Source organism: Aegilops tauschii, chromosome 2, assembly GCF_002575655.3.
Source record: "Aegilops tauschii subsp. strangulata cultivar AL8/78 chromosome 2, Aet v6.0, whole genome shotgun sequence".
In the NCBI taxonomy this organism is placed as follows: Eukaryota; Viridiplantae; Streptophyta; class Magnoliopsida; order Poales; family Poaceae; genus Aegilops; species Aegilops tauschii.
In genome coordinates, this window is record NC_053036.3 from 96,014,558 (window position 1) to 96,030,744 (window position 16,187).

A 16,187-nucleotide genomic window follows, 5' to 3' on the forward strand; every position below is an offset into this window, starting at 1 on the left:
GATACATTTTATAGTGTAGATTCACTCATTTTGCTCCGTATGTAGTCCATATGGAATCTGTACAAAGACTTATATTTAGGAACAGAGGGAGTATAATTTATCCTATTTCAATGATATTTTTCACAATATGATGCAATTATAATGCCTTTTCTCTCTTAAATGCAAGGAATACAAAGAGAGGGGATTGCCAGACAATTGGAATGATGGACCTAAAATGCAATAGAATAAAAAGCAATTCCCCGAAGCTCAAAATGCAGCATGGATGTTTGGAGAATTGTTTTCAGAATATATGAAGAATTATGGAACAAGAATGGGCCAGAGGGGACCCACCAGGGGCTCACACGCCCTGGTGGTGCGCCCTCCCCCTAGGGCGTGCTAGGTGGCCGTGTGGGGCCCCCATGGCCCCTCTCTCGGCGTCTTTTGGCTATGAAATCACATTTTCCCTAGAAAAAATCATAGAAAATCATCGGGACTTTCCATCGCCGTCTGCGAGGCGAAACTTGGGTGGAGCACTTTTGCTCTCTGGTGGAGCGATTCTGCCGAGAAAACTTTCCTCCGGGAGAGGGGAATCGAAGCCTTTTCATCACCAACACCCCGTTCATCATGGGGACCATCATCTTCATCAACATCTTCATCAGTATCATCTCATCTCCAAACCCTAGTTCTTTCTTTGTGTTCAGTCTTTGAATCAAACGTCAGGATTGGTACTTGGGAGTGCTTGTAGGTGTTGATTACCCAACATCCAAGCAAATAGTTATTAACATGTAATTATGTAGTTTATCTAGCTACCCATGTTACAACTATCACAACAACTAAAATGTAGTTACACAATTGTCTTCGCCACAATCATACACCATATAAAAAAGAAGTAGCATGATTGATTGGTTGGGTAAGATATAGCTTGGGAATCCGACAAATTTAGGTGAGTAGTTTGGTAACTCCCGACAAACACAGCAATTAGAAATCTTTAGTTTCGAAGTTGACAACTATTCTCGAACTGTTTGATAAATCAAAATTTAATCATTTAGTATCTTTCAATCTTAAAATAGTTGTCCAACACACCCAACGGAGAAAAGTTTGATGCTGATAATGGCTTATAGAAAGTATGGTAACTCTTATAGTATTAGGTGATAACTTTTGAGCTAGAAAAACCGTTGAAACATTGCAAAACAGTTCTAGTTTTTCATGTTGGATAACTACTGTATAAGCAACTCAGTAACTTACATACTATAGATTGGCAATTTTTAACTCGGGAAATAAAGTCATCGAAATATATCAATATGGGATCTATTTTTTACGATCTCACCGCGAGACATTTAACGGCAAAAAAGGATCGCCAATTGGACCGACCTTTTAAGCTACGAAGCATTTTGAATTTGTTTTGGGTAGAATCATTGCTGACCTTGTAAATATCATCTTATATACATGCACGCACAAAAATGCTCTAGCTCATGAAGAGTGTATGTGAAAGGTGGTAGGAAGTGTTTGGTACAATCTCTAAAAACCTAACGGCCGATGTATATCATGATCCTTTTTCTTTTTCTTTTTTTACCTTCAATTTTCTTTTCTTTTTTACCCTTTCTTTTTTAATTATCATTTTTCTCCTTTTATGCGTTTCCCCAAAAAATCATGTTTAAAAAAACTTGAATATTTGAAAAAAATTACATGTGCAAATGTTTTGGTATGTATGAACACACTCTTTAATATACTGATGATATTTAATATTCTAGATAAATAAGTTTAAGATTTATAGAAAAGTAAAAGTTACGTGCTAACAGGGTCTAGTGGTAGACAATCCATGTTGTTGTAATCAAACCAACGTGTGGCAGGTGGCCATTATTAATGAGGTCGAAAAATAGATTACCGTGTGTGTGCGCGCGCGCAACAAGTTCATAGAGAAGGTCATCGTATTACATCGACCAAGTTGACACAACGATATTTTTTGAATAGGTTCAGTCATCTCGACGGAGCGTGATGTAGTCTCGTATTTATGATGATAGGTGTGTAGGGTAATGGAGGTAATCTTTCGCGCATTGGTCGACGGTGGACTATGAAAGATATGAAATCCATAGCCTATGATGGACAGTTTCTTCTCAACCCTTCACCATGTGGGTTTCCCTTCATGGGCTTCTTTTATTCGGCTCCTTTTGTCTTTAGCGGCCTATTTGACTTGGTATTCTTAGCTTTTCTTCGTGTTTGACATGTTGATCATGACAACTAGCTTGGGCTTTGACTGACTTGCCAAGTAGGATTAAGTGGGACCTCATGGGTATACTTAATTATTCACACAACAAACCAAGTAGCAATGGCGATGCGGCCTCGAGAGCACCCCCACTGCTTTCACTATCTTATCCCTTTTTTTTGCGAAATTTAAAAAGTGTACCTAAAATGTATCCGAGTGAAGAATAACCCAATAAAGTGAATTAGGTGTGATTTACATCCGAGAACATACAAATTTTAATCACCCCCTTAGATGGTTTTCGAGTTGACGTATCAACCGTTTAGGATGTTTTGGTGTTTATTGGCTCCCCTTTTGACCACTCTAAGACTAGACACATACAAACTCTCTGGTGACTTGAAATTTGACATATTAGGCATGCAACGGGGCTGCATGAGGGGATGTCATCATTGGCCATGGCATTAGAGGAGATGTTGAATGTGGCCTCTCGTTTTCCACTTTGTGTGGAGACCTCTATCTCAAGGAGTACGAGTTCAAGCATAGCAGTGGCACCTACTGTCTCTCCTCACCACCATGAGTTATCTCTTATTTGTTTCACGATGTCCCTTGTTGGTTTTCTTAACTCCAAAGACCACTTGACCTCCAACATCGACAAATCGGTGTGCACAAGGCACCATCAGTCGACACAAGGGAGAAGAACACGACTGAGCTACTGGAGGGTATGTCCATTGCGTACAAGTAGTAAAATTGCGGGGCTTGGGAGAAGGCGACGACATGTCAAATGAGGTTCAAGTCCTAATCAACATCTATTTGGCTCAAACCCACATTAATCTATACCACATCATCTTGTAAGCCACCTAAGGTGATGATTTCAGAGATTATATCTTTGAAGTTGGAAATTAGTTATTCTTTCCTCCCACTTGATTTTGAAGGAATCTTTCTTCCATTCGATGTTTTTTTTAATCCCATTCGATGTTTTGTTTTTAGAACCTCTTCGGCTCTTCCTTTTTTTTTGAGTGATTCTCTGCTGAGATAGTCTTCGTACCACAGGCAAGCGATAGGCCGGCCTGTAATACGGACCCTCTCGCTAGTCAACAGTAAGGCCCATGCAATTTGGGCCCAGGGCTATTGACCTCCTCTCTCTCTCTCTCTCTCTCTCTCTCTCTCTCTCTCTCTCTCTCCTGCAGCTCCACTTCCTCCTCGGGCGCAGCCATTGTCTTCTGGCTCATATCTCCCCTCCCCCTCCCCTCCTCGTCCGCCTCAGACGCCATTAAACCCCACCTCGCCTACGACTGCCGGCGGCGAGCCCCGACCGGAGCAGGGATCGAGCCCGCCGAAGGGGGGAAGACATGGGGACACTCGGGCGCGCGATCTACACGGTGGGCAAGTGGATCCGTGGAACGGGGCAGGCCATGGACCGCCTCGGATCCACCATCCAGGGCGGCCTCCGCACCGAGGAGCAGGGTAATCATCCATCTCCGCCTCTGTCTCCCCCTCAGTCCGGTCACCCCTTGCTCCCTACGGGTTCTCTATCCATTTCGATTTGGCGCAGCCGTAGTATTGGCTGGTAGCCGGTCGTCAATTCGTCGCACTCAATAGTTTCGGAGACGTTCGGTACCAGATCAGGTTGACTCAGTGGCACCCGTATTCTTTGATAGCCTCAGAACTTTTGGGATACTTATGGGGGAGAATGAAACTGGAATAGAAATTGGTACTGTCATACTGGTAATGTGACTCGAGAGTTGAAATGGGCCTAACATTTAGGGTTTGGTGCTATCGCTCCTGGTTTACTGTTTTGTTTATTGACTTGCAGTATTGTCAGTTGTTGACGAAATGTAGCATCGCAATCTCTTAATTCTCACCTTTTAAATTAGCTGTAAGTTAAGCATAATAAGGTGTTCTTACGGTGACCATACTGACTTTTGTGGAAGTACTGTATTTTGCGTGTCTGTCAAATTGATTATGTATCTAACTTATGTCCCATAGCATCACGAACAACGCCATTTCCTGTTTGAGTTAGGTTCAGTGCTATAGTTGGTGGAAATTAACTGTCAACATGCTTCATCTGGTAAATGACCAGGAATTGAATGCATTGGTAACAACAATGGGGAGTAGTTTCCCTTCACTATTTGAAGGCTCCTGTGTACCTATCTCGACCGATCATTGTAGAACCATGAGGCATGAGCTACTTTGGTGAGATTCAAAAAACTTCATTTCTGACCTGTGGTTACCCTTTTGTATGCCTTTATCAGTGTCAAGGCATCGTACAGTCATGAGCATATTTGACAAGGAGCCTAGGATCAACAAAGATGTTTTTGTTGCTCCCAGTGCATCTGTCATTGGTGATGTTGAGATTGGACATGGATCATCGATCTGGTATGGCTCCGTTTTGAGAGGTAAACACTTCACCTGACTAACCATGGTCATTCATTATCTTGATGATTTTCTTCTCTTGTTCGCATCGATGATTATTTTTGAACCAGGAGGTGCTCTAGGTATCGATGTGTTTACCTAAAATTTTATTTTCTAAATGAACATGACTTTGACAGTATGGTGCTCAGAATGGATTGTAGTATGACCATTTTGTTGTTTTCTGTTCTTGCCTTCAGGTGATGTCAACAGTATTCGTATTGGATCTGGATCAAATATACAAGACAACTCCCTTGTACATGTTGCAAAGACTAATATTAGCGGGAAGGTCCTTCCGACGATCATTGGAAGCAATGTTACAGTAGGTCAGTAATCCTAGCTCATTCTATATTTATATATGTAAGCAACTACAACATGCTACCAATATTTTGGTTTACCTCATTTTCAAGACAATCATGCTATGGTCATTTACAAAAATAAATAAATATAAATCTGTTCTATATCTCATCCTCGTGATTGATTTATGGATTTGAAACACCGAGCTTCATTTTGTCTTGATGATTGACTCTATTATAATACTGCATAAAGTAATAAATTTCTGCCAGGTCATAGTGCTGTTTTACATGCATGCACCATTGAGGATGAAGCTTTTGTTGGTATGGGTGCCACTTTGCTTGACGGAGTGGTTGTTGAAAAGCACAGCATGGTTGGCGCTGGATCTCTTGTCAAGCAGAATACAAGGATTCCTTCTGGGGAGGTTATTTTTCTTGTTGTCTTGATAAGCGAGTTTTTAGATGATCATTATGTATCAACTGTCATCATTATGATATTTAACAGTATTGGCCGCAATCACGCATTATAGTAAGATGTCATTCTTCACAACATGTTGTTTAGAAGATCGTCATACTCCTGGCTGAAAAATGACATATATAGATTTAAATGGTTTTAGATTAGAGTTATGTTCTTGCAAAGAACAGTTTGTAGTCAAAACTCGTTATGAGTACAGTTAATAATGTTCAGGAAACCTTTCTATTGGAGAACAATCAATCTGGAAGCTCAATAATGTTTAGTACTAGCTCACTTTCTAGGTTAGACTTATGTTTTTGCAAAGAACAATTTGTTGTTAGAACTCTTTATGAGCACAGTTAATAAATCTGTCTGGTGTCAGGAACCATTCTTTTGAAGAACAATTTGTCTGGAAGCTCATATTCTGGATTTATTAATTAATTTAACTGGTTATTCGGCAACAACTAGACAAGGATGTTCAGCTTTATATTTTGAAATGGAAAATCTATCTTGTGTGACTCTACTGAATCATACGTCTTCCTTCATGATTAGGTCTGGGTTGGTAATCCTGCCAAGTTCCTAAGGAAGCTGACAGAGGAGGAGATCACATTCATCGCCCAATCGGCAGCCAACTACATCAACTTAGCTCATGTTCACGCCACTGAGAATTCCAAGAGCTTCGATGAGATTGAGCTCGAGAAGAAGCTGAGGAAGAAGTTTGCTCACAAAGATGAGGAGTACGACTCGATGCTCGGAGTGGTCCGTGAGATCCCGCCGCAGCTCATCCTCCCCGACAATATCCTCCCAGACAAAGCACCGAAAGCAGCTGTCGCTCACTGAGATCAAGCCCCTCGTAGGGATGCTTTGATTTTGATATGTGGCGACTTGGGACATTTGACTTATGTTTTGGTCTTGTTCTCTGTTTTTTCATGCCCAATAAGATTTGGGTCGAGCGCTGTTGTAGGATCGACCGCATACAGTACCTCTCTTTCACATTGCAATGAAGAGGAGCCCGGGATCGCTTTTACACCTTCTGTATGAAGTGCACATTGTTGAAGCAGTCCTGTTTTGTACTCTAGAGTGCATCTTAACTGTGATCTGTTTGTTTTTAAATGGCTTACAGCGATTCAATCTTCTATCTTTGCCCCTTGTTTTTTACTGTTTACCAATTGGCTTCCCTAATGATATCTAAATTTCAGAGACACCGGCAATGTTGAAACATGATCCATCTGAATTGCTGCTAAATTTCAATTTCAGTTTCATGCATTTTCAACTAAATCATGTGGATGGTATTGGATTCAAATTTGTTGTAGATATTAGATTTTAGCAACTACTAGGTGAAGTATTTTTAAGCAGCTAAACAAGGGGTCAATTTGGTGATGACTCATTTTAGTGGGAGAGCAGTTTCCTCTGGTTCAGGGGAACTGAAATTCCATGGAAACAAATTAGATGGCCTGCATGTTTTTCTGCTGGGAATGCTCATGATGCAGTAGATAAAGGATGCAGAGGCTGATGCAACACAATTTGAGTGTGTATGCAGAGGCTTTGCTTACATAGATAGATAAATCTGAGGCTTCATGGGATTAGCTAGAGGGAACCATCTGAAAGAGGATTTCCTGCTCAGATTTCTGTTGATCTTCAGTCTTTTCTATGGTTGGAATCTCTTGTAGGGTGGGACGCTGATCTCTTCCCAAAAAAGCATGTGGTGGTGGGCTGTGGGTGATCTCTTCCCAAAATAGCACAAATCATCCACACATAGCATGCAACCGGTAACTAGTCAAGAATTTGCCCATGGAATTTCTGGGACGTGGGTGATTGCTGTTTGACACATAACTTGTCTCCTCCAGATGTTTCTGGCACGCTCCTGAACGACGCTGAAGTCTGAACATTAGACTTGTTAGTTTCAGGCTTTCGTCAAAGCGGGATAGGATAATGGAATTGGTGGCAAGTGATTGCAGATTTCTTAGCAAGATCAGACAGACAAAAAGGAAGGAAAGTTCGACCAAGATACAATATGGGTGTCAAGGTGTGCATAGTCGCATTCAGCATCACACTTTTGTTGTTCATAAAGAAAATTCTGAAGCTTCTTGGCGTGCCCCACCACCATGTCGACCGCCCCCTTCGCCGCCGTGGCTCACCGAACCGCTCCTCCCAACTGGCAAACAGCGCACAGTCGTGGAGTCCTCCCCTCCTCGATCAACCTCACGCCCAACAACCTCCTGCTGGTGTTTATACAGCTAAAAAAGAGCACAAATTATACTGTTGTTACGTGGAATATGCACGTCGATTTGCCGCGCTGAGGTGCGAAACCCGACGGCGACCAGGTCCGCGGATTTCATAGGCAGGGCCAGAGGGCCGCCTTTCTGGAGCAAGTGCATGAAAAGTTTCACGCAAAAAAGCACATTGCACCCTACAACATGTATATCATGTGACTACACAACATGAGGTCGTTGTCATATCGCTGGCACGCTATTCAGGTCAGCGTCAAAGTTCAGCAACTTGGTCAATCAGCTCGAGGCAAGGTGACCATTGCATACGAGCATGGAGGAGATGGTAAGTTTTACTTCCTCTTGCTAAACTTGTTGATTGATTCATTTCATTCAATGTTGGTCTATACATTATATGTAGCCCGCATGCGTCGCCGTGCTGTACCACAGGTCGGCGGGACGGCCATTTACGTGCACACATTGCTGGATGAAGCTGAAGGAGAAGTATGTGTGAGAGGACATGATCCATTCCTCAAAAACTTGTTGGACATCTGGGATCTAGCCGAATTTGAGACCTTGTTGTACTAGACTTAATTTGCATGTTATGTGTGGATGATTTGTGCTATTTTCTATCTGAACTTTGATGAATATCTGTCGGTTTGCATGAATTTCGTCCGGTTAGTTAAAATGCGGTTTAAAATGTATGCGGCTAGCGTTAGATGGCTGCCACCCGCATCCGTGTCCATGGACTGGTCCCCCTGTCCGCGAACGAATATGGGAGGTTTTTTACGGGTTGCCGTTGGAGATGCCCTTAGAGCATCTACAACCAGGCGCCCCAAACCATTCTCAAATGCCCGGGCGGCCCGCCCGGTCACTGACCGGTCACTAAAATCTGACCAAGACAGGCGCCTCAAATGGGCCTCAAACGCCCGGCCTGACCGGCATGTTGGGGAACATAATAATAATTCAAAAAAATTCCTACGTGTCACCAAGATCAATCTAGGAGATGCTAGCAACGAGAGAGAGGGAGTGCATCTTCATATCCTTAAAGATCGCTAAGTGGAAGCGTTGCAAGGAACGCGGTTGATGGAGTCGTACTCGCGGCGATTCAAATCGCGGAAGATCCGATCTAGCACCGAACGGACGACGCCTCCGCGTTCAACACACGTACTGGCCGGGGACGTCTCCTCCTTCTTGATCCAGCAAGGGGGGAGGACAAGTTGAGGGAGAACTCCGGCAGCACGACGACATGGTGGTGGAGCTCGTGGTTCTCCGGCCGAGCTTCGCTACGCTCAACGGAGGAGGAGGAGGTGTAGGAGGAAGGAGGGTTGCGCCAGGGGCAAGGTGTGCGGCTCCCATGCACCTCCCCACTATATATAGGGGTGGAGGGGGCTGGTTTCTTGCCCTCCAAGTCCATTGGGGCATTGGCAAAGGTGGGAGGAAAGAAATCCCATCCTTTCCTTTCCCCACCGATTGTTATCCCCTCCTTTTTAGGGATCTTAATCTTATCCCTTCGGGATATGATCTTATTCCTTCTAAGGGGGGATCTTGGTGCGCCTTAACCAGGGGTGTGGGGCCTTGCCCCCACTACCCACGTTCATGTGGGCCCCACTCCGGAACCTTCTAGAACCTTCCTGGTACAATACCGAAAAATCCCGAACATTTTTCGGTGGCCAAAATAGGACTTCCCATATATAAATCTTTACCTCCGGACCATTCTGGAACTCCTCGTGACGTCCGGGATCTCATCCGAGACTCTGAAAAACTTTCGATAACCACATACAATTCCCATTACAACTCTAGCGTCACCGAACCTTAAGTGTGTAGACCCTACGGGTTCGGGAACCATGCAGACATGACCGAGACACCCCTCCGACCAATAACCAATAGCGGGATCTTGATACCCATATTGGCTTCCACATGTTCCATGATGATCTCATCGGATGAACCACGATGTCGGGGATTCAATCAATCCCGTATACAATTCCCTTTGTCCATCGGTATGTTACTTGCCTAAGATTCGATCGTCGGTATCCCTATACCTTGTTCAATCTCGTTATCGGCAAGTCTCTTTACTCGTTCCGTAACGCATGATCCCGTGACTAACTCCTTAGTCACATTGAGCTCATTATGATGATGCATTACCGAGTGGGCCCAGAGATACCTCTCCGTCATACGGAGTGACAAATCCCAGTCTCGATTCGTGCCAACCCAACAGACACTTTCGGAGATACCTGTAGTGCACCTTTATAGTCACCCAGTTACGTTGTGACGTTTAATACACCCAAAGAATTCCTACGGTATCCGGGAGTTGCACAATCTCATGGTATAAGAAAATGATACTTGGCATTAGAAAAGCTCTAGCAAACAAACTACACGATCTTGTGCTATGCTTAGGATTGGGTCTTGTCCATCACATCATTCTCCTAATGATGTGATCCCGTTATCAACGACATCCAATGTCCATGGTCAGGAAACCACAACCATCTATTGATCAACGAGCTAGTCAACTAGAGGCTCATTAGGGACATGTTGTGGTCTATGTATTCACACATGTATTACGGTTTCCGGTTAATACAATTATAGCATGAACAATAGACAATTATCATGAACAAGGAAATATAATAATAACCATATTATTATTGCCTCTAGGGCATATTTCCAACACGGCATCCCTCATATCCAACCCAAATATGGGGTGGATATGAGGGCGACTGGGTGCGTCCATCACGTCGGACCAGGCCCACTTTGGCCCACCCGACCCCACATATATTTGTCCCTATCCGCTCGCCGGACCAAACCCTAACCACTTCACAGTCCTCTCCCCTCCACTCCCTCCGCCACCCTAGCTCACCTCCGGCGATTTCCGGTCGTCTCCGGCATGGAGGGCAACGGATCTGACTCCGACCAGTCCGGATCCGTCTAATAGGGCGTCATCCCGTGCGCGGTTGGAGGAGGCAATGGCAGTCCGCATTGCACTCCGGCGCTCCCAGGAGGACAACACCTGGCCGACCGATGATACGTCTCCAACGTATCTATAATTTTTTATTGTTCCATGCTATTATATTATCCATCTAGGATGTTTTATATGCATTTATATGCTATTTTATATGATTTTTGGGACTAACCTATTAACCTAGAGCCCAGTGCCAGTTTCTGTTTTTCCTTGTTTTTGAGTTTTACAGAAAAGGAATACCAAATGGAGTCCAATTGACCTGCCAATTTTTGATGATTTTTTATGGACCAAAAGAAGCCCCCGGAGTAAAAGAGTTGGGCCAGAAGAGTCCCGAGCCGTCCACGAGGGTGGAGGGCGTGCCCTACCCCCCTGGGCGCGTCTCCCTATCTCGTGGACGACTCGGAGACCCCCCTGACGTGAGACCTACACCAAAAATTCCTATAAATACCCAAACCTCCAGAAAATAACCTAGATCGGGAGTTATGCCACCGCAAACCTCCAGAGCCACGAAAAACCAATCGGGACCCTGTTCCGGCACCCTGCCGGAGGGGGGATCCATCACCGGTGGCCATCTTCATCATCCTGACGCTCTCCATGATGAGGAGGGAGTAGTTCACCCTCGGGGCTGAGGGTATGTACCAGTAGCTATGTGTTTGATCTCTCTCTCTCTCTCGTGTTCTTGATTTGGCACGATCTTGATGTACCGCGAGCTTTGCTATTATAGTTGGATCTTATGATGTTTCTCCCCCTCTACTCTCTTGTAATGGATTGAGTTTTCCCTTTGAAGTTATCTTATCGGATTGAGTCTTTAAGGATTTGAGAACACTTGATGTATGTCTTGCATGTGCTTATCTGTGGTGACAATGGGATATTCACGTGATCTAGTTGATGTATGTTTTGGTGATCAACTTGCGGGTTCAGTGACCTTGTGAACTTATGCATAGGGGTTGGCACACGTTTTTGTCTTGACTCTCCGGTAGAAACTTTGGGGCACTCTTTGAAGTTCTTTGTGTTGGTTGAATAGATGAATCTGAGATTGTGTGATGCATATCGTATAATCATACCCACGGATACTTGAGGTGACATTGGAGTATCTAGGTGACATTAGGGTTTTGGTTGATTTGTGTCTTAAGGTGTTATTCTAGTACGAACTCTAGGATAGATCAAATGGAAATAATAGCTTCGTGTTATTTTACTACGGACTCTTGAATAGATCGATCAGAAAGGATAACTTTGAGGTGGTTTCGTACCCTACAATAATCTCTTCGTTTGTTCTCCGCTATTAGTGACTTTGGAGTGACTCTTTGTTGCATGTTGAGGGGTAGTTATATGATCCAGTTATGTTATTATTGTTGAGAGAACTTGCACTAGTGAAAGTATGAACCTTGGGCCTTGTTTCCTAGCATTGCAATACCGTTTACGCTCACTTTTACCACTTGCTACCTTGCTGTTTTTATATTTTCAGATTACAAAAACCTATATTTACCATCCATATTGCACTTGTATCACCATCTCTTCGCCGAACTAGTGCACCTATACAATTTACCATTGTATTGGGTGTGTTGGGGACACAAGAGACTCTTTGTTATTTGATTGTAGGGTTGCTTGAGAGAGACCATCTTCATCCTACGCCTCCCACGGAACCTTAGGTCATCCACTTGAGGGAAATTTGCTACTGTCCTACAAACCTCCGCACTTGGAGGCCCAACAACGTCTACAAGAAGTAGGTTGTGTAGTAGACATGAAGCTCTTTTCTGGCGCCGTTGCCGGGGAGGCTAGGTAAGCGGCACTAACGCCCTGTCAACTAAGCTCTTTTCTGGCGCCGTTGCCGGGGAGGTGAGTGCTTGAAGGTATATCTTTAGATCTTGCAATCGAATCTTTTAGTTTCTTGTTTTATCACTAGTTTAGTTTATAAAAGAAAACTACAAAAAATGGAATTGAGGGTGCCTCATATGCTTCATCTTTTTAATATCTTTCGTGAAAATGATGGAAAGGAAAATTGTGCTCAAGTGCTAGAAGAAGAAATCTATAAAATGTTTGGCACTAAATCTTTGTATGATGAGCATGATTGCAATGTTGTTAGTATGAATCCCTTGAATATCCATGATGCTAACGATATGCAAAGCCACAAGCTTGGGGGTGCTATGTTTGATGAAGATGATATTTTTTGTCCCCCAAGTTTTGATGAGCAAATTTATTATGATGATAGTGAAGGAAATATGCCCTAGAGGCAATAATAAAGTTATTATTTATTTCCTTATATCATGATAAATGTTTATTATTCATGCTAGAATTGTATTAACCGGAAACATGATACATGTGTGAATACATAGACAAACAGAGTGTCACTAGTATGCCTCTACTTGACTAGCTCGTTGATCAAAGATGGTTATGTTTCCTAGCCATAGACATGAGTTGTCATTCGATTAACGGGATCATATCATTAGGAGAATGATGTGATTGACTTGACCCATTCCGTTAGCTTAGCACTCGATCGTTTAGTATGTTGCTATTGCTTTCTTCATGACTTATACATGTTCCTATGATTATGAGATTATGCAACTCCCGTTTACCGGAGGAACACTTTGTGTGCTACCAAACGTCACAACATAACTGGGTGATTATAAAGGTGCTCTACAGGTGTCTCCAAAGGTACTTGTTGGGTTGGCGTATTTCGAGATTAGGATTTGTCACTCCGATTGTTGGAGAGGTATCTCTGGGCCCACTCGGTAATGCACATCACTATAAGCCTTGCAAGCATTGTAACTAAAGAGTTAGTTGCGGGATGATGTATTACGGAACGAGTAAAGAGACTTGCCGGTAACGAGATTGAACTAGGTATTGAGATACCGACGATCGAATCTCGGGCAAGTAACATACCGATGACAAAGGGAACAACGTATGTTGTTATGCGGTTTGACCGATAAAGATCTTCGTAGAATATGTGGGAGCCAATATGAGCATCCAGGCTCCGCTATTGGTTATTGACCGGAGAGGTGTCTCGGTCATGTCTACATAGTTCTCGAACCCGTAGGGTCCGCACGCTTAACGTTATGATGACAGTTTTATTATGAGTTTATGAGTTTTGATGTACCGAAGGACTTCGGAGTCCCGGATGAGATCGGGGACATGACGAAGAGTCTCGAAATGGTCGAGACGTAAAGATCGATATATTGGACGACTATATTCAGACTTCGGAAAGGTTCCGAGTGATTCGGGTATTTTTCGGAGTACCGGAGAGTTACGGGAATTCGTATTGGGCCTTAATGGGCCATACGGGAAAGGAGAGAAAGACCCCAAAGGGTGGCTGCACCCCTCCCCATGGACTAGTCCGAATTGGACTAGGGAGGGGGGCGCTCCCTTCCCTCTTTCTCCTTCTCCCTTCCCTTCTCCTATTCCAACAAGGAAAGGAGGAGTCCTACTCCCGGTGGGAGTAGGACTTCCCCCTTGGCGCGCCTCTCCCCTTGGCCGGCCGCCTCCCCCCTTGCTCCTTTATATACGGAGGCAAGGGGGCACCCCATAGACACAACAATTGATCTATTGATCTCTTAGCCGTGTGCGGTGCCCCCCTCCACCATATTACACCTCGATAATATCGTAGCGGTGCTTAGGCGAAGCCCTGCGTCGGTAGAACATCATCATCGTCACCACGCCGTCGTGCTGACGAAACTCTCCCTCAACACTCGGCTGGATCGGAGTTCGAGGGACGTCATCGAGCTGAACGTGTGCTGAACTCGGAGATGCCGTACGTTCGGTACTTGATCGGTCGGATCATGAAGACGTACGACTACATCAACCCCGTTGTGTTAACGCTTCCGCTATCGGTCTACGAGGGTACGTGGACAACACACTCCCCTCTCGTTGCTATGCATCACCATGATCTTGCGTGTGCGTAGGAATTTTTTTGAAATTACTACGTTCCCCAACAGATAGCATGCCTCCTTTTTATGATGATTATGTTGATGAAAGTGGTTTCAGAGAGGTCATGACTTTATTTAGTGATGAATCCACTATTTCGGAAGAGGTTCCAATTGATTATGAGAACGAAGTTGCTATCTATGATGATTATTGTGATGACATGTATGCTATAAAGAACAATGATAACCATGAAACTTGTCATCTTGATTTTAATTTTCAATTGAATTATGCCTCACATGATAGTTATTTTGTTGAGTTTGCTCCCACTACTATTCATGAGAAGAAATTTGCTTATGTGGAGAGTAATAAAAATTCTATGCTTGTAGATCATGAAAAGATTGCTTTATGTGATGGTTATATTGTTGAATTCATTCATGATGCTACTGAAAATTATTATGAGGGAGGAATATATGCTTGTAGGAATTGCGATAATATCAAGTTTCCTCTCTATGTGCTTAAAATCTTGAAGTTATGCTTGTTTTGCTTTCCTATGCTAGTTGATTCTTGTTCCCATAAATTGTTTGCTCACAAAATCCCTATGCATAGGAAGTGGGTTAGTCTTAAATGTGCTAGTTATATTCTTCATGATGCTCTCTTTGTGTTTCAAATCTTATCTTTTATGTGAGCATCATTGAAATCATCATGCCTAGCTAGAAAGGCATTAAAGAAAAGCGCTTGTTGGGAGACAACCCAATATTTACCCTTACTGTTTTTGTGTCTTCACATGATTATGCTACTGTAGTAATCATGTTTTATAGATTTTGTTTCAATCAAGTGCCAAGTAAGACCTTTAGGATAGCTTACGGTGATAGTTGTGTTGATCTTGCTGAAAATCAGAAACTTTTGCACCCAATAAATTAGTTTTGATAATTCACAGAAATGTGATTTTGATCTGATTCTTTTTGCTCTAGATTGGTACACAAATTTCTCAGGTTTTCCTAATTTGGTAGAATTGTTTGAGTTACATAAGTATTCTAGAGTTACAGATTACTACACACTGTTCTGTTTTTGACAGATTTTGTTTTCTATGTGTTGTTTTCTTATTTTGATGAATCTTTACCGGAGGGTATGAACCATAGAGAAGTTGGAATACAGTAGATATTACACCAATATGAATTTAGAATGAGTTCGCAACAGTACCAAAAGTGGTGATTTATTTTCTTATACTAACGGAGCTTACGAGTTTTCTGTTGAGTTTTGTGTTGTGAAGTTTTCAAGTTTTGGGTAAAGATTTGATGGACTATGGAATAAGGAGTGGCAAGAGCCTAAGCTTGGGGATGCCCAAGGCACCCCAAGGTAATATTCAAGGACAACCAAGAGCCTAAGCTTGGGGATGCCCCGGATGGCATCCCCTCTTTCGTCTTCGTTCATCGGTAACTTTAGAGCTATATTTTTATTCACCACATGATATGTGTTTTGCTTGGAGCGTCATTTTATTTTCTTTTGTTTTGCTTGCTGTTTGAATAAAATACCAAGATCTGAAATTCTTAAATGTTAGAGAGTCTTCACATAGTTACATAATTATTCGACTACTCATTGATCTTCACTTATATCTTTCGGAGTAGTTTGTCGTTTGCTCTAGTGCTTCACTTATATCTTTTAGAGAACGACAGTGGTTTTATTTTGAAGAAATTAATGAACTCTCATGCTTCACTTATATTATTTTGAGAGTCTCTAAATAGCATGGTAATTTTCTTTGGTTATGAATTTAGTCCTAATATGATAGGCATCCAAGAGGGATATAATAAAAACTTTCATATAAAGTGCATTG

The 16,187-nt window shown here is 42.9% G+C and overlaps 1 protein-coding gene across 1 annotated transcript; it reads left to right on the top strand.

Annotated features, from left to right (window-relative positions):
- The first annotated feature begins 3,220 nt into the window (after positions 1-3,220).
- LOC109759658 (gamma carbonic anhydrase 2, mitochondrial) lies at positions 3,221-6,471 on the top strand. The gene is made up of 5 exons (XM_020318481.4): positions 3,221-3,643; positions 4,432-4,575; positions 4,789-4,914; positions 5,155-5,306; positions 5,888-6,471. The coding sequence occupies exons 1-5, from the start codon at positions 3,529-3,531 to the stop codon at positions 6,173-6,175; spliced, it is 825 nt and encodes a 274-aa protein (XP_020174070.1). The 5' UTR covers positions 3,221-3,528; the 3' UTR covers positions 6,176-6,471.
- Positions 6,472-16,187: the final 9,716 nt, after the last annotated feature.

Excerpts from the sequence above, each read along its gene's own strand:
- LOC109759658 (XM_020318481.4), top strand. The coding sequence starts at position 3,529 with ATGGGGACACTCGGGCGCGCGATCTACACGGTGGGCAAGTGGATCCGT. Across the intron at positions 3,644-4,431 it reads CCTCCGCACCGAGGAGCAGG|TGTCAAGGCATCGTACAGTC; the intron begins GTAATCATCCAT and ends TGCCTTTATCAG. Across the intron at positions 4,915-5,154 it reads TGGAAGCAATGTTACAGTAG|GTCATAGTGCTGTTTTACAT; the intron begins GTCAGTAATCCT and ends AATTTCTGCCAG.